Here is a 26,382-nt window from a genome sequence, read left to right as displayed (position 1 = left end):
ACCCTTTCTGGTACAAGGTTAAACTCTCCAAGTCATCTTCATCGCTAATCTGTGGTGCATTTAGCTGAATGTGTAGTTTTCCTATTTAACTAAATGAATACTTTTATTCGTCTTCTGTACATCTATCACATGGAGCAGAGCATGATCCTGCTCATCTGTTGTGATTTCCACATAGTTTCTGTTATCTGAGAAATAATGCTTGAAAAATAGATAGCCTGAACAGACTGGGAAAGTCCGACTTGTTACATTTGGAGCATTTTTTCCCCTGAAGAAGTTAATGTGCTGTGATGACACTGAGTATGGAACCATCTGTGGCGAGTTTCAGGTATGAACTGTGACCTTTAACGATGGGAGGACAGCTGTTATTTTAAGACTGCCTGTGCTGAAAATGCTAATGTGTCATGCTGCAGTCTTGGTTTACTTATGCTGGTATTTAAATAACAACTCCACTGAGTTGTGTGACTATGGAGGAATGTTATGTAAAAGAGAAAACAGTCAGGTCTTATAATTAGGTTTGAGATGGAACTTTCTGCAGCCAGCTGTAAGATGGGGGACATAAGAAAAGTTTTTTATGAGAAATTACGTACTGTTATTTTACGGTTGTATAATGCTGTTATTCAAACAGTATTATAGGGGGTTGAGCTATGGAAGTTTTTATGTCTTCACAATTAAGACTGAAAGAAGCAAAACACTCTATGAAATGTTACCTGGCTTTTTAGAAGGAATACTTGTGGTTAAAGCAAACTGGAGAGCCTGAAAATATTCCTGTGCATGTGGAAGGGAGGAGTGACACCGATGTATAACTTCTGCTTTTGTACTTTGTAATGAGATTTATGAATTGTATACAGTAATTATCCAAACTTTAATGAGCATTTGTGTCTTCAGGTTCCTCAGTTTTAAATAGGATATGGCTATTTATCTTAGATTTGGCAACAGCTAGAAGACAATGGCCCTTAAATGGTGATCTCTGCATGGGACTGCAGATTGTATAGAGATCATATGGGCTCCATTCCCACTCCATTCAAATCAAGTAATTCATTGAGAAACCACTGAGGCATATGGATGTAATGATCTGTTAGGCCCTTCCTGCTTCTGCCTCCTGTGATCCCCTAATGATTTATAGTCGCTCCCTCGATGCAGGACTGAGCAGTGGCTATGGGATTTTCCAATGTGGGAATAAATTTCCCATCGGGCTATCTCAGCACATGGCATATTTCCATTCTCAACAGAGATGCCGATGGTAGTACAGGTGCTGATGTAGCTGACTGATGATTAATAGTATCATTTGTCTTCCTGCTTTCCCACAATGCTGAGGATATGTCAGAGAGATCTTTGGTGTGAAACAAAGACAGCCTTTTTTATTCATCCTCGGGAACTGATCTACCATGCTTCCATACAGCATATTGGACCTCTGGTGCAGGATTACTCTGTCTTTGGTCTTAAGTTTGATTTTTATTCTGTTTGTAAACATGAGGATTTTAGCCTTTTGAAAACAGCATATTTTAAACCTGGATAAATATCTGGTACATTTTTTAGTATCCTATTACTATACTATTTACTATAATTGGCACTACTGAAGGTGGCAGAAAGCTTGCATTTAACGTCAGCACAGCAAGATTGCTCACTGCTAAAGGCCATAAATAACACATTTGTTAGTTTGTGACATGTTTGTCTGAGGTGTGATTATAGTTATTATGCAGCAGTTTTAAGAAAATGACTCTTTTTGAATTATTCAGATCTCAGTGGATGGACAAAAATGAGAAGCAACTATATTTTCAAAAGAGTATATTTTCCACAAGTCCACTCTGAGTTGATGAATTGCTATTTTTGGAGATTGTTTGTATACAGACAGGTTAGCAGTTGTCTTTGGGAAAAAAACTCTGAATGCTAGGAGTATAAAGCACTGAGTTCAGTCTGTAAACATGTTTTAGGCTTGAGTCAGGGCTATTAAATATGGCTCACAAATTTCAGAATTAAGATCAGAATTTGTCTTTCAAGTACAAATTAGGCATACTAGACCCAGAGATCCGATTTATGTACCTCCTTAACCTCATGTTAACCTCATCTGATTTATGTACCCCCCCAACTTCAGGAGTTTTCTTCTAAATTTAACTTGTTATTTTATTGCACTTCTGCATCTCTGTTTCCTTATATCAAATGTCAATTTTCCAGCAAACTCAGAACTGACCCCTCTCTGCTTCCACTGAAGCCAGTCATGAAACTTTTGTTGACTTTATGAAAAGGATTTTATAATGTCATTGCCTGTGAAAGTGGGAGGTTGAACTCTGTGCCCCCAGGAAATCTATTCCAGTCTTGTGATCCTATGACTTGAGTGGGAACAGACTAAGGCCAGTGTGAGTCCTTTGGCAAATCCAGTCTTAAGCCTTGCCTACCCAAATAAGAACATCTGGAAGCGAGAGGCTCTCTGTATGGGACATATATAATTTTGCAATAAAAGTTACAGAGCTGGCTGGATTCAGAGTTCTGTAATTATCCAATCAAAGCATTTGCCAAAATGTGGTTTGGAAGGTCAGAGCTTAACCTATATATAAACCAGAAATGTCTTCCAGCCCATCAGGTGCACTATGCATTTTCAGTAAAGCAGTGCCAGGTTATAGCTGTGTGCCTTGCATGAGCAGTTTCTAGACGAGGGAAGTTTAGATCAGCCATGGAAAGTTCTGTTTTGCCAACGTAATGAAGTGGGTGTGCATGGCTGCAGGCTTTGCTGGATCTGCTGCCAGGAGAAGAGAAGGAGGAAACAACTAATAGCCAAAATCTCTTTCTCAGCTAACTGCTGGCTGGCAATGTCCACAGTGGTGCCATGGATGGCTCTGGGTTAAAGGGCTTTGCTCTGTCATTAAATTAAGCTTTAGTGTTTCTGCATTTGTTTGCATCTGGGGTCAGCTGGACAGAAGATCAGAAAAGGAAAATACTGGAAGTCTCAGTATATAAATCCGATCTGAAATTTTGAATGCTTCATCCAGGACTGAGAATGAAAAAAATCCCCACAAACCCCAAACCAACCCAAAAACCAACCCCATGTGGGTAGTGGGAGGTTGTAAGGGTCACTTCTGTGAGATTTGAGGCAAAGAATAAGGAAAACAAAATGTGTTTTAGGTATGAATGTACAATCTATGGATGTTTGCATCATGAGCGGTCACTCTCTGTGCCTAGCATGGGCTGCAAAGTGCCCATTGTGTCTTATATGTATTTGAAATATATGTTATTAACTTGACTTTATCCCACATAAAGGGATAAAATAAAAATCTTTTAGTATAGAAGTAGGAAGTTTAGCTTGTGATCAAATGTAGAACACTACATGTACCGAATAATGGCAGTGTTCACTCACAAGCTTACTCCGAGCACCTTCAAAAGATTTTAATAAAGGTAAACTAGTAAACCTCAGGGAAATAGGTACAGGAGGCCAAATTCAAGTGTTGGAAGTGTGAATCCAATTAATTTATTTTGCTTTTGTGGCATTGTTTTCACTTTCTTTCCTGAGAGAGTAGAATTTAGCTTAGCAAGAATGCTTCTGAACGTTTGACCTGTGGGCAAACAGAGGCATATGAGGATTATGAGACTTGCCCGAGGTCACTCGGTGAGGAGGCAAGCTATGGGAAGAGAGTCAGTCTGGTCAAATATCTTCCAAAACCACTGATGCTCCCAGACTTGTTGACTTACAATGGAATCCAGACAAGGCTCTTTTTTGAAAGAACCACAGCTAGTAATTTGAAGCTTTGTGTCTGACCCTAGAGAGAGTACTTGTTCCAGTAGCAGGACCTCAGTTACTAGTATTGTACACAGTGCAAGATGGCAACATTGCTCTTATGTAAAAACAAAGTTTAAGTCATACTAATAAAAAAAAAATCTTTTCTTGTTCATGTTTTCAGAAAAAAAAAATTAAGAAATAATTAAAAACATAAACTGACAATATATAATCTGGAAAAGTAAAACCTGGGGGATCTAGTAGTGCAGGCAGATAATCTCTGGAGAGGATGTAATGGTTAATTCTCCATCACTTACAGAGTTGATTTCTATTTTTAATTTCCACATGACTAAAATCACTGTGTTCCTCTAAAATAATTGAATGGTCAGTGCTTAAGGGGAAGAAAAAATTAAATGCAGTGGGTCTGTTGCACAAGTCAAGCTGTGATTGCAGGGTCATTGCTCCCTTAGTAGTTCAGACTCCCTCTGAATATAGTGCTGGTGATGACTTTGCTACTCTGCGATACCAAACAAACTTGTGGTCTTTAACATATAACAGTGCAATACCAAATTAACCTTCCTTTCTACTTAGCTGGAGACTTTCAGCCTTTATGTCTTAGAAGAGTTGCTCCCAAATATAACAGGAATAGAATGATTTTGAAGTGGTTGAAAAGGAGACATGGGACCCAGTGCTGCTTTCTTGCCTCTAGTTCACAGGCATGAACTAGGGCTGGGCTGTTCGGGAAGGTATATGGAGTACAGTAGGATGGTTCATCACTCCATCAGATGTTTTCTTCAGCAAGAGTGAGAGTAAAGGAGCTAGCACTAAGGTAACAGCCTTGGCAATGGTAGCACATCAGTTTTTTTCAGCTCGTCCTCCGGGAGATAACCCATGCCTGAGGTTTACACTTCCTTCGGAAGGATTTGTCTTGCAAAAGCAAAGACTTTTAGCATCAACATAGAGCCCTGGGTTGTGGCAGTTGCCCTGTGTTGTCATGAATTATTTGGAATAAAATAATTTTGAAATCTAATTTAGTCATCGCTATTCCCTGCCTATTTGCTCAAGGAATGATGCAACCAGGCTAGTCTGTGGTCTGCTTTGGGTCTTGGGTTCTCATCAACTGGACGAGTATATCAACACCAGGATTTCCAAGTTGCAAGGAGGGCATGCCAGAGCCCTGATTGTATGAACCCCAGACCTCAGCTTCAGATTTAATGTTGAGTGGTATGGTCACAGCTGTCTTTCTGTAAGGAGGGGAAGGAAGGAAACTTTGGCCATCTTTACAAGTCATTAATTTCTCAGAAGACTAAAAGAAATCTTTAATGAAATGAACGGTCACAACTTTTGCATCTGTGTGGTAAATGTACTCAAGCAACAGGGCAAGATCTGCTCACCAGGAATAGCAAGACAACAGCTGACTCAGCTGTCCTCACCCTACAATTACATGGAGAGGGTAACGCCAGCCTCCTGTTTAGGACTCCGGTGGCCACAGCAGGGCCCTTTTGCTTTTAAAACATATTGTACTGTTGAAAGGAACTAAAATAATTAAAGGCCCATTGTTTCCCAAGCCTTCTTTTTTGACTCCTGTGTGCAAAATTGAGAGCCTGCAGATATTTTTATCTGTTTGTGTATGAGAAAAGAATGTTTGTGGCATTTTTTTTAAATCCACTGTGAGACAGAAGAATATTTCTTGATTAATACCAGAGTCAGTATGTATGTGTGTATATATATGCTCACACATGTACATGCATGTTTACATGTATATATATGAATATACATGTTTGTATATATGTAATACACATGTGTACATATACATATGTACTTATTTGTGTATATGTATATATACACATATGAAATAGAGTTAAATCTTAATTATGTAGCAGTTACATGATATAAGAACAGTTCATAGAATTTCATGTAATTCTGTCAACAAAAATCAAATTAAAATTATCAAAATAATCCTTGTGACCTTTAAAAAAAAATTCTGTAAATCTGTGAAAATCGCATGTGCTTCTGTGGGATTTTGGTCGATTGCTTATAAGGGAAGCAAAGACAAAAGATAACATTTGTGAAAACTGTTGTCTCATTTTCACTTAGTCTGTAAGGTCGGGACTTGCTCTCTGTATGTAGATGTGTGCAGGCAACACAGACATCACCATTTCAGCTAGTCACATGATGTTCCCTGTACAGACAACATGGACATCTGGCTCACGTAGTCAGTGGGTTCCTAGGCGTGATTTGTCTCATCCTAAAGCAGACATCTAAACCAGGATGGAGATATTGTATAGTGAAACTGTCTGTTCCTCCTGCTAGTACAAGGAGTCTAGTGTAATTAACTCAGATGTAGACATCTACCTTGCAGGTGACTGAGGTGAAGCCTACCTTAGGAAACCAGCTCCTGTTTTAGATATAGATGTGGATGTCTACTGAAGGTTCTGGGAGTGCTCAGTCACAAGCAGGATCCCCCCTTGCTTTCCAAGGAGTTAGTGGCTGTACCTGCTCAGGAACTTGTGTGCAAGCATTGTGACCCATGTCCTTTAATGTAATTAGGCCTATCCAGAAACCTTTTATTTAAATCAGTTGGATTTACAAGCAAACCTGGATGGAGCTGCTCCAGACTTACCTGAGTATTAACTGAATTACCTGAGGTATTAACTGAATACCTTTGTAAACCTAGTTGTACATGACCTCTGAAAATGGGACTGAACCCTCTAGTCAATCAGAGGCCTTTGAATATTGTATGTAATTTATTCCCAGCTGATGCAAAGGAAGGTGAAAGTCCTTCATTGGGGAACTCCTCAATGCTTTTACTTCTATATTATTTTCCTCTGAAGTTTTTATTCATTCCTCTAGTTATATTATTTTTGTATGGTTCATTTTACAGAGTATTTGGATATATGGCAACCCTTAAATGTGTCCTCTGTTATCATGGATTCATCCATCTCAAACTTTGAAGTAGTACAAGTTAGTAGAGACATATCCAATGACTTCTCCACTGCCAGAGACTTTTGTCTATCCGGTAAGAAATAGTTATTCATATCTTTACAGAAAATACAAGTTTGTGAGCCTGAAAAATCAAGAACAGCTTCCCCCCCCCGGCGTCTGACATAGATACACTGATTTTACTTATTTTTAAAGACTACCCCAGTGTTTCTGAATTTAAGGGAAGGGACCTGAAATAGTTTATTTAATGAAAGATACAATAGACATAGAATGCCATACAGTGATTTTGTAATTTTGACACCTCTTGAGCGCAGAGATCTCTTGCTTCACCAGGCATTTTACAACTTGGAGAATATTGTAGCGAATAATTAAAGGGATGATGTCATTATTTTCTAAAGAACAGTTAAGGGAAGCTCATTGAGTGAGACAGATGATAGAGCCACCTACCATTATCTAAATTAACCTGTAGCTGTGGTGCATGAGGGCAGGTTAACTGAGAGCTGGGATGAAACAGGGGTTGGGCTGTTGTAACAACAAAGCTTTAATCAATAGCCTGACTAGACAGCAGAGAGTGCTTCAACTTCACATGACTGGCAAATCCTCAGTGCCGCAGAGCGGCAGAAATAAGGAAAAGTTCCCACCTACTGCAGAACATGGTCCTTGGAATGGTCCCACTTTTTGCAGTAGATGGTCCTCACCTTATGAGGGTGAGCAGTGTAACTTACTGTCTTTTCCTTTTCCTGTAACTGTTTGAAGGACCCTTTTCTAAAGGAAAAGTGTTGGATACCCACCTTTGAGTACAAACCGGGATGAGTGAGAGGATCACTTTTCTTATTCTGAAACCTTTCCCTGGGACTCCCTGGGGACTGTTTGAATTCAGCTGAGGTCCTCAGTACTTTATTAGAAGATGTTTTTCTTCTCCTAAAACCTGTGATACCAGTTCTTTTGCTGTATCGCTCCATTTTAAAGCCAATATAACCTTTTGTCCTTCAGCTATTTTGGAGAATGTTCTGGGAATCTGAGGACATTTATGTCCCATTATTCTGTTTTAGAGCTACTTCATATCCTTGTTGCTTGACCTGGTGCAAAACCTTTCTTTTAAGCATCTTATCACAATGTTATACAAAATACTTTGAGAATACATTTTTACCTGCTCTTTTTCTTCACGTTTCACCTCACAGCTTGTTCAAAGAACCAGTCATGTACAGTGGTTACACTGGAAATCCAGCCTTCAGCAGTAAGATGCCTTTTCTACCCTGATACACAGATATGCACACATGGCCTGCAAGGGCACAGCTGCCGGGTTTTACTCAAAGAGCCAGCTACATATATCTATAGGAGACAAGGTAAGAGCAGGTTAAGGCTGTGGAGGAAGGAACCCAACTGTGGTGGCCTGTGCACAATTCTTGTGAATGGAAGAGTAACGAAATTCTCGCTAGACATGAAGCAGTATGGATGTGTCCTAGGCAATTGTCCATTGCTGTTTCAGTGGAGTTACAGCCAAGCAGGATGGGAAAATGTCCCCAAATACTTTTTATAAAAATGCATGAAATCATAGTGTTACCATCTAGTGTTGAAGCAGGTATAATAAAGGAAGTCTAGTCTACGAAAGATGTTTTGGAAAGTGCAGAATGGTAAATACAAACAAAAAACCAGTAATGAAAGTCCAGCTCCTTCCTTTTCATCTGCAGAAGATGTTTCTGTATGATCTTCCTTTTAAACTCCGAGAATAATACAAGGAGTGTTGAAAACCCACTGTCAATTGAAAGTCTTAAGGACCATCTCTGGACAAAATGAACAAACAAACAAGCACAAACAAACAAAAAACCCTAAACCAAGATGAACTAATATTTTAAAGAAGTGAAAATGTTTTAAGAGAGAAATAGAAGTTGTGTAGACAGGTAAAAATTCTATTGTTTGGCTATGTACTTATTTGTGACTGCAGGTTTTGTTGGGTTTTCCCCCTTGATTTTAAAAGAGACTGCTTTCTTTTAGTGTAATACTGATTATTTCTTTTATTAGAAGTACTTAGAAACCAGGTAACAATAAGGGGGAAGGGAAGAAATATTTCCTTTTCTCTTCACTGAAATTTCTGTGATGAATTGACAAATCAATGAGAACCTTTTAGGTTCAAACTCAATGAGAGAAAAAGGGGTTTATCATTGTCAAGTGAGGCAAAATCACAGACTGAGACATAAAAGCTAGACTTGTGTGTTTGTATATTTATGTACAATTTCGGTTTTAGTCACGTGACTTAGAATTTGGTTCCTGCCTATCCAAATACATTGTTTTAGGAGAGAAATAGTATGAGGTATCACTTAGCTCTGTCTTAAAGTAAGGTATTATTGAAAAGCCTCTTCTTTGGATACATAGGCAATGATTCAGATAATCCTTATATAAAAAAAGAAAAAAAATTCCATCAAACTATAACAACCTAATGTTTCGTAATTTTCTGCAAGCAAAAAATAAATTCAGATAGCAATTATGTTTGATCTAAAATGTAGATTCTGGCATAAGTTCTGTGGAAGAAAATGGCAGTGTTCACAATAGAGTGTAAGGCAAGAGATGGTGATGAAGGCCCTCTGGTACCCTGCGCTCTTTCATTCCCTTCTCTGGCATGTAGAAGGCACGCATGTGCCTGCCTTAAAGTGAGCACTTGCACTGGTGATTCCCGCTTCAAGAACAGCAGTCCCTACACAGGACTGTACGGAATTTGGACATGGGTTGTGCTCATTGCCTTCTGTTGAAGATCTGCTGTCTCGCGTGATGAAACAGCTACTGGAAAGGGGACTGAAGTGCAAGTCTTTCCTGGTGAGAGCCCAAACCAATGAGCTGCATGGTTATCTTTGCTCTCTCTGACTCGCTATAAATGTTTAAAGGTTTAACATTGTGCTTTTTAGAGCTGGGGCAGGGGGAGTCTGAAAATCTCTGTCCCTTTTTGTAGAAATGCTCAGATTGTATTCTAATGTGATGTCTGATCTGGAAGAAATGTTTGAGTAAGGGTTTGGAAAGTTAAATGTTTGTATCCAGCAGCTAACATCTAGCATAGCATGAAGTATTTTATAGGGACAGAATAACACAAGTTTATCTGTGTTTCATTTAAAGATGTGAATTAAACACTTAGCAGTTTAAAATTAAGGAAAATGGGATTAATTTTCATTTCTGAAATGGTACTAACTTGAAAAAGCAAATTTTTTTTTTCCTCTGTTCCCCCCCAATAGATTTATTCCTGCCCATTTCTGAATCGGATTTAACCCCATCTGTGTACATCCCATCCCATGGAGATCTGATGGGCAAATCCCAGGTGATACGCATTGGCTCAGAGTGGAGAAATATCAGCCAGTTCCTGGGGATCCCGTATGCTGCACCTCCCCTTGCGGAGAGGCGCTTCAGTCCTCCAGAGCCGTTTGCTTGGGTGGAAACCTGGAATGCTACTGTGGCTCGGTAAGAAACCCCTTTGATCATCTGCAGAAGCGCTTGTCCATCCAGGTGTATGAAAATAGCTGGAGTGATGACCACGATATTCATGTCCTATCTTGCAAAAGAACCTGCAGGGTACAGATTAATACAAGTTTGGGACTTCGTTTAGCAAAAAGAATAATTTCTCTGTCTATATGTTAATGCATGCAAGCACCTCAAGAAAAAAGGCAGATTCCAGTACATTGCCTTGAATCTATGCAAAACTCCCCACCGACTGTCTGCTGTCAGTCCATTTTCATTCTGAGTATTTAGACAGGTATTTATAATAATTATATAAATGCATTTGGCTCCTGCTGAGCCATAAATTTGTAGAGTATTTAATCAAACAGGGGTGCTTTAACACTGATGTAACCAGAAGCTGTGGACCTCATATAGAAATTCTCTGCCTAGTAGTGTCTAGGAGATCAGGCTGAAGGACTCAGTCTTTTCTGTCCAAAAACTATTAAAAGGCACATACTTGCTAAATGGCTTGGACAGAAGTACAGAAGTTATAAACATTTTAGGTAATGCCTTAAGAGGAAATGAGCGCTAGGAACTGTGTTAGCAGATGGGCTAAATTTCTCTTAAGTCCCTATATCTAATGTTTCCCGTTGGCTGGCCCTGGCTCTCCAGGGCTGTACAGATATCACTGTTCGGTGAGTTTAGGTTGGAGGCATTCTATGGACATAGCCTTTGTGTGCATGTTTGTGTTTCATTTAGACTTACGATATGAGTCTTAATTTTGTTGCATTGGGGAACCAAAATGACAAATTGTGAATGTGTATTTCTTAAAGAAAAGAGGGTTTGGGTGACACTACTTACTATATCTGTGCTGTGGAACATGTTGGGACAGTGGATTTCTTTTGAAACAACCCCACAGCAAATAGAAATGCAGCGACAACAAGAAACAAGATGTGAAAGTGGAGTGTTTTTTATAGGGTCTTTCTCACAGTGCATCCCTGCTGCACATAATAGAAAGCAAACTACAGAGCACACGAAACCCATTTGAGCAAGCCATGCTGCACACGTACACAGAAAGTTGATACATGAGAGCTGGTACCCGATCACGTTCCTATCAATAAAAAGCAGACTGTTTCATGGCAGGCATGAGGAACTGCAAGGAAAAAAAAATGACAGAAACAAGAAACAGGAGACTGAAGGTGCAGAACAGTCAAAAGGAGAGAGTCTAGTGGAAAGACTTGGTGAACTTTCTGTAGAGGGAGTTGAAGAAATCAGGGCTGAGAGCTGAGGTTTAGTGACCCAAGAGCTTCCAAGGCAACTAATATGAACCTGAGGTCTATTGAGATCCTGTGTTATCCTTCCAGCCACGGCTGGCCATGCAGTCCTGTTCAACTCCTGGCACCGGGAGCGGTCCTTACATGGTTAGTGATGAACCACTTGAGCTAGCTGATCTGTCCCAGAGCTTACATGGTTAAGGAAATGATAGATTTTGCAAGGGAGCTGGGAGGATGGCACACTGTAGACCTGACATGAATCACCACCTGCTTTGGTGGAACCGCACCCTGAGGCTACAGATTTAGAGACCTATCAGCTGTGTGGAAGCTGTTTGGTCCCTCCATTACTCAGGATTTATCTCCAGAGGTTTCTAGCAAAGCCTGTGACAAACCAAGTGAAAAGAGATGCAGCGTTGTCTCAAAGAGTTGAAAGAGCATCTGGCCTTTGGTGGTCTCACCCTTCATGTTGCACCTGAGTTGTGGAGGTGTTAACAGCATAACCACAGTAGCCACGCAGCCTCACGTACATTGGAGGGATCTGGTGAGACGTGGCTTTTTGTTTCCTCAGGTGCACAGTGATGTTAGGTTAACACACACACCATCAGCTTTTTGTGTCTGCAGCCACAGCGTGGTGTCTGCTAGGACTTTGGAAAGAGCCATCTGCCTCTGTGGTCTCTCTTTGAAGACCTGGTGTTGCAATGAGCAGACGGGCTGAGATTTTCAAAGCAATTTAGGGACCTTAGTTAATCTGCTCCTAATTTTTGAATTCTCAGTGCTTCCTTAGGCCGATGAAGAATTTGGCCATTATCTTCTATTATTCATTTAAGGTTAAAAAAATAATTCTTTGAGCTTAGCACCATGGAGGTGCACTTGGAGAATCAGAGGAACCTCAATCTGTGTGTGTATAGAAAGTGTTGACATCTATATTTTTTAGGATGCTATGTTGGTGTTGCACAATATTTGTATATAAGAAATTCACATTAGCACAGTGACATTACTGACGGAGGAGAAATGTTTATTTATCAGCCTGGACCTGATAAAAGACTTTAAATAAACCAAACCAAACAAAACCAACCAAAAAACCTGTCCAGCTGTTGGAGTCTCCAGCTGTGGACTTGCCTCAGCAGGTGGCAGCCTTTCCCTGGAGTCAGTCCCAGCATGAGGAGATCCTGGGAGCTAGAGGTGCTGGGAATCTTGATGAATTACTAAAAAAAAAAGAAAAAAAATAGCACGGGTGATGATTCCTGCTGCCCTGTGGAAAGCTGTACAATTATTAGCGTTAGACCTGTTGTCCTAGCCAGGTTCCTACCTGGGAATTTGTATTTTGTCTGCCTAAAATGGCTTTACAAGTTTTGGTTGGAGATGATGTGCTTCTCTACGTCAGTGTGAAAGCTATTGGGTGATATCACCGTCCTAGGAACCTCCCTTATGGAAAGATTTTGTAGAATTACATTAAAGCTGGTCCTTTTCCTTGTAGTTTTCTATTAAATTCTTCACACCTTCAGTGTAAAATTTTACAAGGGCATTAAAAATGATAATTTAGAAATAATTCTCTGAGATATTACTGTCTTTTCCATAGCCTTTTTTGGCTTCTTCCCTAATAACTTGTGATGCTTTTCCAAAACTCATTATGTGATAGAAATATGGCTGTCAGGTAGAAGGAGCTGGCTTCAAAATAGCTTATACGTGAACTGTAAAAGTCATCCACTTGATTCTTATTGTGGAGAGAGCTCAAGTATATGAATCTCATACAGATGATGGCCAGAAAATGAATTTCTGTACGTGGCTGGCTGGCTGAATTCCTATTGAAAGGTTACTTTTACCATTGCTGGGCACTGTTAATGGTCTGCTATGATGCTTAGAGCAAACAGATTTTAAAAATGCATTAAAATTTTAAACTTACCATATTTACCCACAGACCATTAGAAATTAAAATAAATATAAATAAATGTAGCCCACAGACTACACTACTACTAATTAGGGATTAAAATAAATAACTGGCATTTCAGCAAAAGAGCGGATTACATAGGTGTGCAGGCAATAGCAGGGGGAGACCTGTGCCCGAGACCCCCAGTCCTGCTCCCCTTACATCTGGTGCTAATTTTGGGCAGTTTATGTAAAGCATGAGTTTTCTGAAGGCTTATTTTCAAGTTCTCATCTTTTTAAAATGAGGCTGGTTTTCTGAGGGAAGGATTCTAGACATGAAAATACAATGTGGTTTTTACATTTGTATATGTGTGAACAAACCCACATACTTGTTACTAAGGTATAGGTGGGCATAGTCTTAAATGTGATTGAGATCTACAGATTTAAAGATTTTATAAACTTAGTGCATCAAAATGTAAGGAAATAGCAGCAGTGGAAAAAGAGTACAAGCCTTTTTATTGTCATTTTCTCCATCCATGTCTCTAGAGCAGCTTGTTGGCAGCCAGGAGATGGAGAGGCCCCATCATACTCTGTCAGTGAAGACTGCCTATATCTGAATGTCTTTGTTCCTGCCACCACTGTAAGTAGGAGACAAGTCGATTTTTTTTGTAGCTGTCTCTTTTCAAAGTACTTTTAATTGCCATGAACAATTGTTTTTCATGTGGTGTTCACAAAGCCCTGCAAGGTTAAATTAGGTGCTTTGTTGTTTGTACTGGTGCAAGAGTATTCCCTATATGCTTTCAGTGAGCCATGTTTGGGTAACTAGGAGGGTAGAAAAAAACCTAGAAATAAGAGAGAGACAAAGAGGGAAAAAAAACACAAGAAGAAGGTGGCAGCAAAGGAGGAGAAATTAAGGACAGAAATGGCAATGTCCCTGAAATGATACCATCTGTCCAGGAGATGATAACGTGATACAACACGTCACATCAACACTTAGCACCAGTTGAGCAGCACCAGATGGGGTTTTTTTCACCCTCATCTTTACGGTTCCCCTGTTGACATCTGTGGGAGCTCTGTTGAGGAATGAGGGTAGCAAGCAATGCTAGATTTGTTCCCAGCCCACAGAGCATAAAAATAGACATTTTAAAGATGACTAGGCCAATGGTGCAATCTGAGAAATTGTCATTTGAAAGCTCTTGAATTTCTCATTCTAAATAGATAAAAAATAAAGCTTCAAGTTAAAGCCAAGCTTAGATGATTGGCCAAACCCCTGGGGGGCTGGGGATAAAGATGTGAATAGCATGTGAATCCCATTGAAGAGTGGGCTCAGAGAACAGGAATGGAGTTTTTCTTTCCACAGTAATGGTAATTTTCAGAAGGTGACGGTGGTTATAATAGAAATTTATGAGTCTGTCATACTGCATGTCTGGAAAGAGCTGGTTTAGCTATCTGACAGCAGCACACACAGTCCCTTGCAGGTCCTTTTAATCACCAGAAAGACCAGCGGTCTGTTTTCTCCCTGCAGCACCCGACTCTCATTTTGCCTTGAGTGCAGTCATCGCTTATTGAAAACATCAGGTCACTGTCCCAGGCAGTTTGCCATCTCTGCTTAAGTGCTGCTTTCAAGATAGCCTATTTGCAAGCAGTGTATTTTCTACTATCTGATAGACTAAACTGGCTTGTCTTTTCTCCTTGGTGGTACTGAGAACTGAATCCGTCCTGTCTTTTGTAGAGGTGTAAGGTAGAAGTAGGTCCGGTCAAGTCAATCAGTTTCACATGTGTAAGTCTAGCCAGGAGAGAACCAAAACTTCTGTTTTTGCAGAAGTAGCTGGGAGCAGAAGGCATGGCATTTTCCTGTTTCTTTTTGTGGCGAGCTCTATTTTTTACTCACATACAGAGAGCTATAGTGATATATTTTCAGCCCATGGAAAGTTAAATTAGCTAATAAATACTGAATATTAAACCTCCTGGAGAGCAGTGAATGCAGAGGTCATTCAGGAGCCTTTTGAGCCTGAACGAGAGCACAGTGCAGGGACTGCTGCCTGCCACCGAAGGACTCTTTAAGTGTCAAGCAGTGAAGAAGGTGAATGACATCACCTCATTTTGCTTCCATAGCTACGTGTACCACATAACCCTCCAAATAAAACTGGCACTTCTGAGAGACTTTTTTCCACCTATAACCTGATCACCACCTGTCACACTAGCAAAGCGACGCTGTGCTTCAGCTTGATTTGCAAAGGGTTCAAATGTAAGATCAAGAGTTGAAACTCTCCCCTAAAAAAGAAAAGAACGTGTACCCTCTCTCCTCTTCTCCCATCCCCTGCACGTATTATTCCCATCCTTATTGCATCATCCCTGTTGCACTCAATTCTTTACAGAGCAATATTGTGCAGTAGTAAAAGCACTTGAGGTTGCCTGGCTCGGTAGAGTTTAAATCTGTCCATGCCAAGTAGCTCATTAAGAGTTTTACAGAAGGATGGAGAAGACAGTTCTGAATATTATAAAGCCTTTCAGATTTCCAGCTTACTTGCAGCTTCCTGATTGATGCTGAACTTCCCTCCCCCTTGAGGGTTTGCACATGGGGCCTAAGCCCCTACAGGCATGAGACCACAGTGGAGCTGCTGGGCTCCCCAGAAGACATTGCCCCACTAGCTAAGCCAGGGAGCCATCTGACCATGTCCCAGCTGGAAGTCTTTGCACAGATTTTATACCTCAAAGTGTGACTGTCTGCATTTTGTTGCTAAGTATGGAGCAAAACCCTGCACTGGGCAGTAGCCACGTGGTAGCTGTGGCCTGTCTGCAAGGAATGTGCTGGCCCCACTCTGCCCAGCATTGCCCCAAAGGTGCCCCACTGCAGGCTGGCATTGATGCTGGTGGTGCTGCATCTCAGCCTGGTACCAAGTGGTGGTGGGTGAGGAGACTAGCTCCAGCAGGCTTTAGTTAAGGTCTTGCATTTCTTCTGCCTCACAGATTTAATTGCAGTGGTTGATTGAAGTTGGTTGAGAATGAGGCTTATTAAAAAGAAATTAACTTATATTCAAAATAAATTATCCAGCAGCTAATGTACAGTAAAAAATTAATTTGCTACCAAATATATATATAGATAGATAGGTGATATGAAATATCTCATATTGTGAGACATAGTTCAATTACAGCATGAAAATAATTGTGCTATGCTGTTAAAATGACTAACAAGAAATGGGAAGGCAATTATGTTAAACAGCCCTCATCTCAAGTGCCCAAATCCATAAGCTCTGAGATTGAAATCCCTTGGGATTAAACCCCAAACTATTTTTCATTATAGTTTACCTTTACATAGGAGAGGGATCTGTCATTGCTTGATGCAGACTAGGAATGGAAATGCTACCTCCAGCCACTTGGCACTAGGCACAGCCCAGGTGCTCAGTCTTCCCCTGAATTGCTCCATATCTGTTGCAGTAGGCTTTGTTTTGCTGTTTTTAACTTTTATCTCCCATCTTTGCCTTTCTTAAGCTTTTCATCACTAAAGCATTGGGTAAAGTCACTCAGCATAATGTAATATACAATTTACAGGGCAGCTGGAGGTCATGGTGCTATGCAGGCTGTGGACATGTGGGAAATGCCTAGTTGGAACCTCAGGCTTAACCATGCTGAGCTGAGGGGACGGAGCAGGCTCAACATCATGTTTAATACCGTTTTAGCTGAATGGCTCAATGTGGTTGTATTTTAGAATGAATTTCCATGTGAAAACAGATTCTTTCTTTTTTTTTCTTTGCCCCCATCTCTCTCTCTGTGCTGCATGTGGTGCAGAAATGGGAACCAGGGACAAGGCACTGTGAATTAGGCAATTTCTATTCAGGAGCAGAAGTTCTTGAGAGAGAGCAGCATGTTTCAGTGCTTGCAATTTCTGGGGTTTTCTTGGTAACATTGTCGTGTTCATAAGAAACCTCTGAAGTGATTCTGCAGATAGATAAGTGAAGAGTGCACACAGTCATGACAAATTAAGGGCAGCTGAGGAGATTTTGCTTCCTATCCTGTAATTTTGCAGGAGGCTGCAACCGTTACCTCTCTCCTGCTTCTCCTGTACAGCCAGTTGCATTTTTGCTGGAGACATCCTTTGCCAGAGCAGATGGAACTGCTGTGTTTAGCTAGGCTCCATCCAGAAAATAACAGCAACAGAGCCCAATGCCCTCTAGCTGCAGAGAAAAACAAGCCTCAGATATACTTTGATGCTTCTGCAGGGGCCACCAGCCCTTCTTTGAAAAACACCAGCAGTTGCCAAAGCAGAAAGCGGGACGGGTGGGTGTGCGCGACCCGCTGCTGAGCAGAGGAGAGAGGAGCCTCCTTCAGGATAGTCCCAAAGTGGGCAATAGGGGATGAAAGTGCTGAATGAAAAATAGAGGTTACACTTTGAAAAAAACTTTTTAGCATTGGAGCAGGTTATTCTGCTTTTTGCAGTGGGAAGGAAAAAAAAAAAAGTAAGAAGCTAAACAAAACCCCTCCATGTGTTTCACTGGTATTTCTTCTGAGTGTCATCTTGACAGAGCTGTAATCTGCTGGTAAATGCTGAGGTCTCCTGGGGCAGTTCTGCTTTTGTGCTGCTTATGCAACAGCAGCCTGGCTGCAGCCCTGCTGCGTGTGCAGAGAGGGTCGACACAGATGGGGTCCTGCTTTGGGAAAAAGCCTCTGTTTCTGAGCAAAATCGGGTGGCTCTGCAAGGAGTGCTAAGATGGGCAGCAGCCCACTGTAGCTCCTTCCCATCCCGGGAGCCCTGCTGGGCTCTCTCAGGGCAGACACCCTCTGTGCTTCATGAGAGGTGAGTCTCTCCCATGGAGAGACAAAGTCCTCTCTGCTTGACCCCTCTATATATCTAGTAGGGGAAAACCTCCATGGGGACTGAAGGAGCAATGAGAAGCTCTTGTCAAGTGAGGTTTTTGAGACTAGGCAGTGTTCAAGTGCTGAAGACTTGAGAGTAGGAAGCAGCTCTGCACAGCTGTTGAGTTAGACCTGGTCAAAATGAAGCAACCCAACGGGCCTTTTCCTTCTCCTGTTTCCCACTTGTTTGAACTTTTCCTGCATGTTTGTGTAAAGCAGACATGTTACAGCAAAGACGAGCCCGCCACATGCTCAATGACCAAGTCAGCAGGATGGGTCTGCCTTGAGCTAACCTGGTAGAGTTGTTGGCTGGTGGAACACAGTGGTGCGTTAAATCTTCTTTATACTGGACGTAGTGTCCTCTTTAATGGTATGTAGGTCATTGTGGACAATTTAGCCCTAGAATTTCAGACAGATGGCCAGATATCCCCTCATTATGGTCACTGTTAAAGAGCTATGAATGGCTTAGATAATGTTAATGGGGAAGATGCTTGTGTTCTCATCAGTGACCTACAAAAGCAGTTGGCTACAGGAATATTAACCTGGTTGTTTTCACGGCAGGTCAAAAACATGTCAGTGTTACTGTTCTTCCACAATGGAGGGAGTTACAATGCTGAGGAGGGAAAGACAACCATAGATGGATCATACCTAGCTGCCATCAGTAATGCCATTGTCGTGACGGCAAACTACCGGGTTGGTGTTTTTGGCTTCTTCAGTATTGGTAAGTCATGGATTTCTAGAAGAAGCACAAATATGGGCTAAATTGCATTCTGTAACACTTCTGTTTCTATTTTTCTTTTTTTAAAAAGGTGAGTTATTTTTTAATTTGAGAAACCTGTATCTTTCACTGATTATTTTTTTGGGGAAAAAATGGCCAAGAAATGGTGGGGACTTGATCTGAAGAGAAAGGGGAGAGGCTGGAGGCAAAGGGACAAGAACAAAAAAACCCCAAGCATCTATATCAAAACACTGGCTAGACTTCTGTTTGCAGATGAAACTGTGGATATTGAGTTTTGCAGGCACACAGAAAGATAGGTTAGGCATTACAGTTCCTGCTAATTTCAGTGGCCTGTCATTGTGGATGTGGTTTTCAATGTCTCTGACTTCCAGCTGTTCCATCCATGAAATTTTGCTAATGCTCAGTTGTGCCCGTGTCAGTCAGGGAGAGAGAGAGAGGGATAACTGCAGGTTAATGGTAAGAAGGCCATGAAAGTATAGCGCAAAGATAGTTGGTTGGTTCCTCAGTAATTCAGCCTGACTTCTCCTCTGAAGGACTTGGCATGTTTAATTTTAATTCTGTCCTGGACGTGACTGCACATTCGCGTGTTCTGTGCTTGCATCTCTTCCCCATACGCTAGTGTAAAGGACGCTTTTGCTCTCCTATTGCCTCCTAATACCAATTGCCATTGAAAATTATACAAATTCTCATTACATACAGGATTTTATCTTGTGCAAAGAGGCATGTACACATGAAAATGCACATTCACATCTCCCTAAACCTTTGTAGTAGTGCCATCTGGTCTTTGGGATTGGTTTTTGCATTTTGCATTTTATTAGATTTAAAGTTTAAGCAAGTGGGGAACACTTTTCTTTCTACCATCTTTCAATTCTGGCTGGGACAGGAGAACTTAAAGTAGATAGCCATGGAGAGAAAATGCAACAATTGCAAGTGGAGCTCTGGCTCTATTGGTCTGGTGGCAATCCTTGGTCTCTCTAGTGGACATTTTAGTACCTTTATAACCTTTAGGAGGTTATATTTGCCGTGTTTGCAAATACCAGACCTGCATACTTTGCCTCATGATTCTTTTGAGTATTTACTGCTAGTGACGCTGGGTGGATTTTGCCTAGTTTGGGGTTATAGCTGCAGCTATTGGTTATTGTTTCCCATCTCTGTTTTACTGTTTTGTTCAAAGCTCACTCCCAGCAAAGCCTGTTTTTCATTCAGTAACTAGAGAGCCGGCGCTACAAACTCCTTACTCATTTAGATATGAAGTTGGTAATAGGTGTATCTGGGGAAAGAATCACTGTTTTCATCAGTGCAAACCAGATGCTTATGAAAGTGATACCGTGGCTTCATTTTGGCTAGAGCCAAATGCAGTGCAAGCTTCCATTACGCAGCACTGCCCACGCGTTACCCACTAACCTCCTTCAGCCCTGTGAATCTCACCTAGGTTTCTTCCTAAGTGGAAACTGCTAACTGGGCTGAATATTATATAGCAGTATTTATATGATGGTCCATAATTTAGGGATCAGGAAAATTCTCCAGCCTCTTTTTCATAGGGAACTGCACACATATCCCAAAATGTCAGTGCGTGAGCTGAACGTACCAAATTTGCATTCCTGTAAACCTTCAGATAGAGGTGGTTCATTACGAGTAGGGAGTATTCGGGGGCCCTCTCCTTCTCTGTACTATGGAGCTGTGGCCAGGGAAAAGTGCAGTCTTTCCTGGCCTCTTCCCCTGTGGGAAATCCTTGGTGTGCATTTGGGAAAATCCTGTTGCTCCAGAGGGAACTGGAGCAAGTAGGAAAAACTCTTTGCAAGAGTCATTGGAGCAAACTAAGCACCACATTCATGGGAAGCCCTAAAAATTCCTTCAGTGCCATACTCCTGTCTCCCCTACATCCCCTTTAGTCCATGTGGGGATGATGAGGTGTGGTATGTTTGTACCAGGCTCCCTGTCAGCATGGATTTTCAGTCATACCCATCCTGGTGAGCAATGCTCCCACTGCAAGATCTATTCTTTGGTCCACCACAGTTTGGTGGAGCACCTCTGACTCCTGTACACGACCAGTAAACACTGGGGATTTTCAATGAAGGTTATCAAACTGGGTCAAATACTATAAGGGTTTTTCTCAAGACACAAACCAAATCCGTAATGACATTCCAGGGATGTTTCCATTCTTACTGAAAGACTAGGACAAATGCTGGTCCTTTGGAAGTTTTGCCATCAATTTCAAAGGGGGCAGGAGCTCACCCTTAGGACTGTGGGGGCATTAACAGCAGGACTGTTAGAAGGCCCTGAAGTTACAAACAAAAGTTATGATCTTGTAAGCAATATCAATTTCATTGTCCAACTAAGCAAAGTGCTGAATCCTCTCACGTTGACTTGTTATAAATTGCAAAGCTAGAAATGAAGGAGTTAAATGGAGATTTTGGGGGATGAAGGGTAGTGAAAACAACCGAGTTCCTTTTGTTTGTTTGTTTGTTTTTGTTAGTTCTGCAGTTGTTCTGGTCTCTCATTGACAGGGCTTTTGCAAGCAGTCAAAGAGCTCTTATTCTTCTAAGAGTAAAGGATGTTTCATTTAATTTGCTATCACATTAATGTTGCAAAAAGTGATGCACATTCTTACTAGTGCCTTCACCTCTTGCTCTGCACCCAGAACAGTTAAGGTGAATTGCCAATATGGATGGCAAGAGTATGGAGAAGTCAGTCATGTTTTTAGGCCTGATTCTTTTAAGAGTCCATGAAGTCATATAAACCAGGATGATTTTCATGCTTAAATTTAGCACTATTATTCTTCTCCAGTTCAGTAATAACAGAAATGCACATGCATGTCCTTGTTTGCTTCCTTCTGAACACTGGTTTCTTTTCATTCTCCTGTGGTCCTCAGGAATGTGATCTTTTTCTGCAAAAAGGCAATGGAAAAGATTCCTGGCAGATATGTTTCTTTTGGTCTAACTACTGTGAATGTCTGTGCATGCATCTGTTCCCCAGTGTGGTACATCTCACAACCTGGCTGTGGTTTTTGCCAGGGCAAAAGGAACTGGTTGTATTTCCCTTCTTGGTCTTGTTGTTTAGTATACCGGTAGCAAGGCACATTGTGTGGCTAAAACATTTACATGGATTTCACTTCCTCTGGGGAGGTTTCACGAGGCATGCAGCAAGCCCTTGAAATGAGGTTTCCTTTTTAACAGCATAGAGTAGGCTTATAGCTGGATTGAGAATCCTGGGAACTGGTCGTGGTGTGCAGAACAAACTAAGAAAAACCTAAAAACTAAAGCAGGAAAGTTTTTCCTCCATTGCTTCACTGGTGTGGCTTGGCCTGATCATCTGAAACTATGGCTATAGGTGGAAGGCTGTAGTTTCTGGGGCCATTTAGTTCTTGTCTGTCCTACTGAAAGGGCATTTATAGTGATGGCTGTTGTGATGTGGGTATCTGTAAGATCTGCAAGGCTATCAATAATCTGGTCTCCTCTATATTCTATTCTGCTGCTTAAATTGGTCTCTATGATATCTCAGTAATTCGTTACGGTAGGCATATGGATTTCTGCTACAGGATGTATACTTTCAGTTGCTCTTTGCCTGAGCCAGGGCTACCTGTCCATGAAGTGGTAGCTTTTTATTCCACTATCTGTTCATTTTGATTCACTAGTTTCTGAGCTTATGCTTACTTTAAAATTGTACTATTTGGTGTTGGCAATGGAAGAAACAGTTTCAGCTGTGTTCTATTCCTGGCTTTTCTGTCTTGTCTTGTTTGGTTTTTTTTTCCCCAAGTTTTAAATCTGGAGAATTTAAAATCATTAAAAATGAATGGCTCATTGTGGATTAAAAAGAAGTAGACAGTGAATAATCATTTTCTATTCCTTTCTTATGGACTGTGTAGGAATTACTTATTTCTGCTTTTGTTGATATAAAATTAAGCTTGCCTAAGGGTTTGTATCATTTGATGCTTTCAGCATTATTTTCCTATTAATAAAAGTACCAGGTTACCACTGGTTGGTGTTGAAAAGAAAGTAGTCTTTTCAGCGGTGATACCTAAGCATGGGGAGTATATGATTAATTATTTTTCTTTTGTTTTCATGGGAACAAAAATATGAATACATATAAATCAGACCTCTATCAGTTAGACATAGGTCAATCTCAAAGGATATATATGGAGATATTATAAATTATAAAATAATATCTGTACGTGTGTAAAGAAATGCAAGATGATATGACTTATAAATGATTGGTCCGACAGGGTAAGTGTAAAAGGTATGTAGGAAGCAAACAAATGCAATCAGGTGTACTCCAGGGAAACAGTCGATGATCCTTATGGGTCCCTTCCAACTTGAGAATTTGGCAAACACTCTGATTTTTTGTTTACATTTAATTCATGTTAAGATCGAGCTACTTATGTAGAAAAAGAATCTCATGGCCTGAAATTACGGATACTTGGGCCTGGATTCAAGTCTCCTGCCATGAGGTGTCCAAATGAAGCTTAGAAGTTGGAGTGTTATTTTTCTATGATCAGGACAGACAATTAGGCACCTCCAGGGATGCCTGGTGGAGTGGTAAAAACTGAAATGGAGTCAATCTGTAAAGTGATGACCTTGGAAGAGACCACTTCAGACGTTTAAACTCTGGTATCAGTTTCGTCAAAGTTCAGCTGCAAGAGCTGCTAAAAATGTAACATTTAATCAAAACTTTAAATGTTTATAGTTTTATTTCTTTTCAGACCTATTTGTTTATTTTCCACAATAGGTTCTCCTGAGGCGAGTGGAAACGCTGGCCTTTTGGATCAATTGGCAGCTTTGAAGTGGGTGCAGCAGAACATCGCTAGCTTTGGGGGAGATCCAAGACGGGTTTCTTTAGGAGCTGACCGTGGTGGGGCAGATGTTGCCAGCATTCACCTGCTCACAGAGACAGCGGATATGGACCTCTTCAAGAGGGTGTTGTTGATGGTAAGTCCCATTCCTGCCACTTCAACTTCATTGTGAAAGGATGTTGTTACAGACATGAGGATGTTGCATTTTGTGGGTGCTGGTTTTATTTCATCCATACCTTGGCAGCACTAATAGGGCTGTTATTGCTATAGTTATTTTTCATCTCACCTGTGACTGCTATCTCCAGGAGCTGGGTGCTTCACAAGGATGTACAAGATGTGCACTTTGGTGATTGATTTAGTCATAGTAAGAATCTGGTTTTCGTCATTGTGGTTTTCTGTGTATTATATAAATAGTCTTCTTTCATAACTTATAGGTACAACAGGTTAGTTTCCATTCCATAAATACGGTTGTTGATCAGCAGTTTTTAGACTCTAAAACTTATGAGCCAAACATCCGCATGTTTAAAGTATCCAATCTTTTTATCTGATCTCATGACAGATTTCATTTAAAACAAAAAGCAAGTTTCAGAGAGAGAGTAAAAATCTGTTTACCCACAGGCTTGTTTGCTGTCAGCTTGGACCATTTTCACAGTCACCCCAAGTGATCTGTATTTTTACAGCCCTTCCCGTGTCAAATCTCAGGGCTTTGAGATCAACTTTGTCAGCGTCGATACTACCATTGATCTTTACAGCCTCAGATGAGAGTAGTGTGCTTGGAATCATAGAATCATAGAATAGTTTGGGTTGGAAGGGACCTCTAAAGGTCATCTAGTCCAACCCCCCTGCCGTGGGCAGGGACATCTTCAACTAGATCAGGTTGCTCAGAGCCCCCTCCAACCTGACCTGGAATGTTTCCAGGCATGGGGCATCCACCACCTCTCTGGGCAACCTGTGCCAGTGTTTCACCACCCCCAGCGTAAAAAATTTCTTCCTTACACCTAGTCTCAATCTACCCCCCTTTAGTTTAAAGCCATTCCCCCTTGTCCTGTCACAACAGGCCCTGCTAAAAAGTTTGTCCCCATCTTTCTTATAAGCCCCCTTGAAGTACTGATAGGCTGCAATGAGGTCTCCCCAAAGCCTTCTCTTCTCCAGGCTGAACAACCCCAACTCTCTCAGCCTTTCTTCATAGCAGAGGTGTTCCATCCCCCTGATCATTTTCATGACCCTCCTCTGGACCTGCTCCAACAGGTCCGTGTCTTTCCTGTGCTGAGGGCTCCAGAGCTGGACGCAGTACTCCAGGTGGGGTCTCACCAGAGCAGAGTAGAGGGGCAGAATCCCCTCCCTCGACCTGCTGGCCACGCTTCTTGTGATGCAGCCCAGGATATGGTTGGCCTCCTGGGCTGCGAGCGCACATTGCTGGCTCACATCCAGCTTTTCATCCGTGAGCCTTGATCTTCAGTGGAGGTTTATATATCCAGCAGAAATGGTACTTGGACAAAATGATCTCTCTGCTAGCAATGTTGACTTGGAACACTGGGCAGAGGAACAGAATTCTTGGTCCAGGAAGCCTCGGGCCCAATTAAATAAAATATTGCCTTGAAAATGATGACATCTCTATTCACTACTTGATTTTTCTTCAGTGTGCCCTTGCTCCAGGAAACATAACTTGCCTTTTGCATTCCCATGTCTCAATAAGATTATTTTAATTGCATCACTCTAGAGGGGAAGGCGAGGGAAGTTGTTAAAAACTGCTGTCCAATAGTTGCTTTTTTGTGTCATTCTCAGATAATTCCTCACACAGTTCCTAGATTTTTACTCAGCTCTTGGCATAGCAGTTTATTTGCTAGTAGACCCAGAGTCTTTTTCTCTCAGCGTACAGTTTCATCCTACTCTTTCTCTGAAGTCACAAACCCTTTACTGACATGGCTCAGGATGGGGCCCTGTGAAAGCTGTAACAGGATACAGTGCAAGTTACCAGTTGAGGAACTGATGAAAGGGAAATGCAAGGACCTCTTTGCTTATCGTTATTTCTGGAGTGTAGTTCCACATTATATCTTTTCTTTTATAAAATAAAGTTTGAACTCCTTCTTTCTCCTACAGCAGGACATCAAATAATGGAAAACAGTGGCAAGTGCAATGAGTAGGCAGGTGCATCAATTCTTCCCACTAATCTAGTGTTTGTAACAACAATTTTCTTACTGGGACTGTGCAGACCACTGTCTTGGCAAAAGCAGGATCTCCACTTATTTCAAAGTAATGTTAAGTATTTGTCCTTACAGTGTCACGGTGGATTTTGTTTTCTTGTGTAATACACTGATAAAATAAAAAGCAAGCAGTAATTGCAGTAGCTTAAAAATACACTTTATCTTTTTTTTTTTTTTTTTTTGGTAATGAAGTGATACAGAATGCAACTGTTGGTTTACTCAGATTTCTCACCTAGAACTCTTGTAAAGGGATGCGTCTTGGTTTTGTTCTATACACCAAAATCATTGCGTACTTTTAATTTTACTGTAAAAAAAGGAGGTGCACACAGACTAAGAATCATGAAACTGAGAATATATACCAGATATAGCTTTCCTGAGGGAAAATCCCACGAAGCAATACAGCTTTTCTGCAAAACTTAGTTTTGTGCTCCTTGTTTGGGTCTTTGTCATGCATTAAAAAATGATAGTGTTTCTTAGCATGCAGAGACATGTGATGTATGAAACTTTCCCTACAAGAAGACATGCGCCTGAAATAGCAAAATGCTTTTGAGTTTCCTATGTCTGCCCTATAATAGATTTTGTTTGGA

At 41.0% G+C, this 26,382-nt stretch overlaps 1 protein-coding gene across 1 annotated transcript in view; it reads left to right on the top strand.

Annotated features, from left to right (window-relative positions):
* Window positions 1-26,382, top strand: part of TG (thyroglobulin) — a 165,800-nt gene that overhangs the window by 75,716 nt on the left and 63,702 nt on the right. The window contains exons 36-41 of the mRNA XM_076329064.1: window positions 6,591-6,725; window positions 7,831-7,995; window positions 9,871-10,093; window positions 13,756-13,849; window positions 18,625-18,784; window positions 23,528-23,727. Coding sequence (XP_076185179.1) covers window positions 6,591-6,725; window positions 7,831-7,995; window positions 9,871-10,093; window positions 13,756-13,849; window positions 18,625-18,784; window positions 23,528-23,727 — 977 coding nt within the window. The remainder of the gene's footprint in view (window positions 1-6,590; window positions 6,726-7,830; window positions 7,996-9,870; window positions 10,094-13,755; window positions 13,850-18,624; window positions 18,785-23,527; window positions 23,728-26,382) is intronic.

This window comes from Aptenodytes patagonicus, chromosome 2, assembly GCF_965638725.1.
Source record: "Aptenodytes patagonicus chromosome 2, bAptPat1.pri.cur, whole genome shotgun sequence".
Classification (NCBI taxonomy): Eukaryota; Metazoa; Chordata; class Aves; order Sphenisciformes; family Spheniscidae; genus Aptenodytes; species Aptenodytes patagonicus.
The sequence above is the reverse complement of the archived record's forward strand: the minus strand, read 5'-3'. Positions and strand labels throughout refer to the sequence as shown.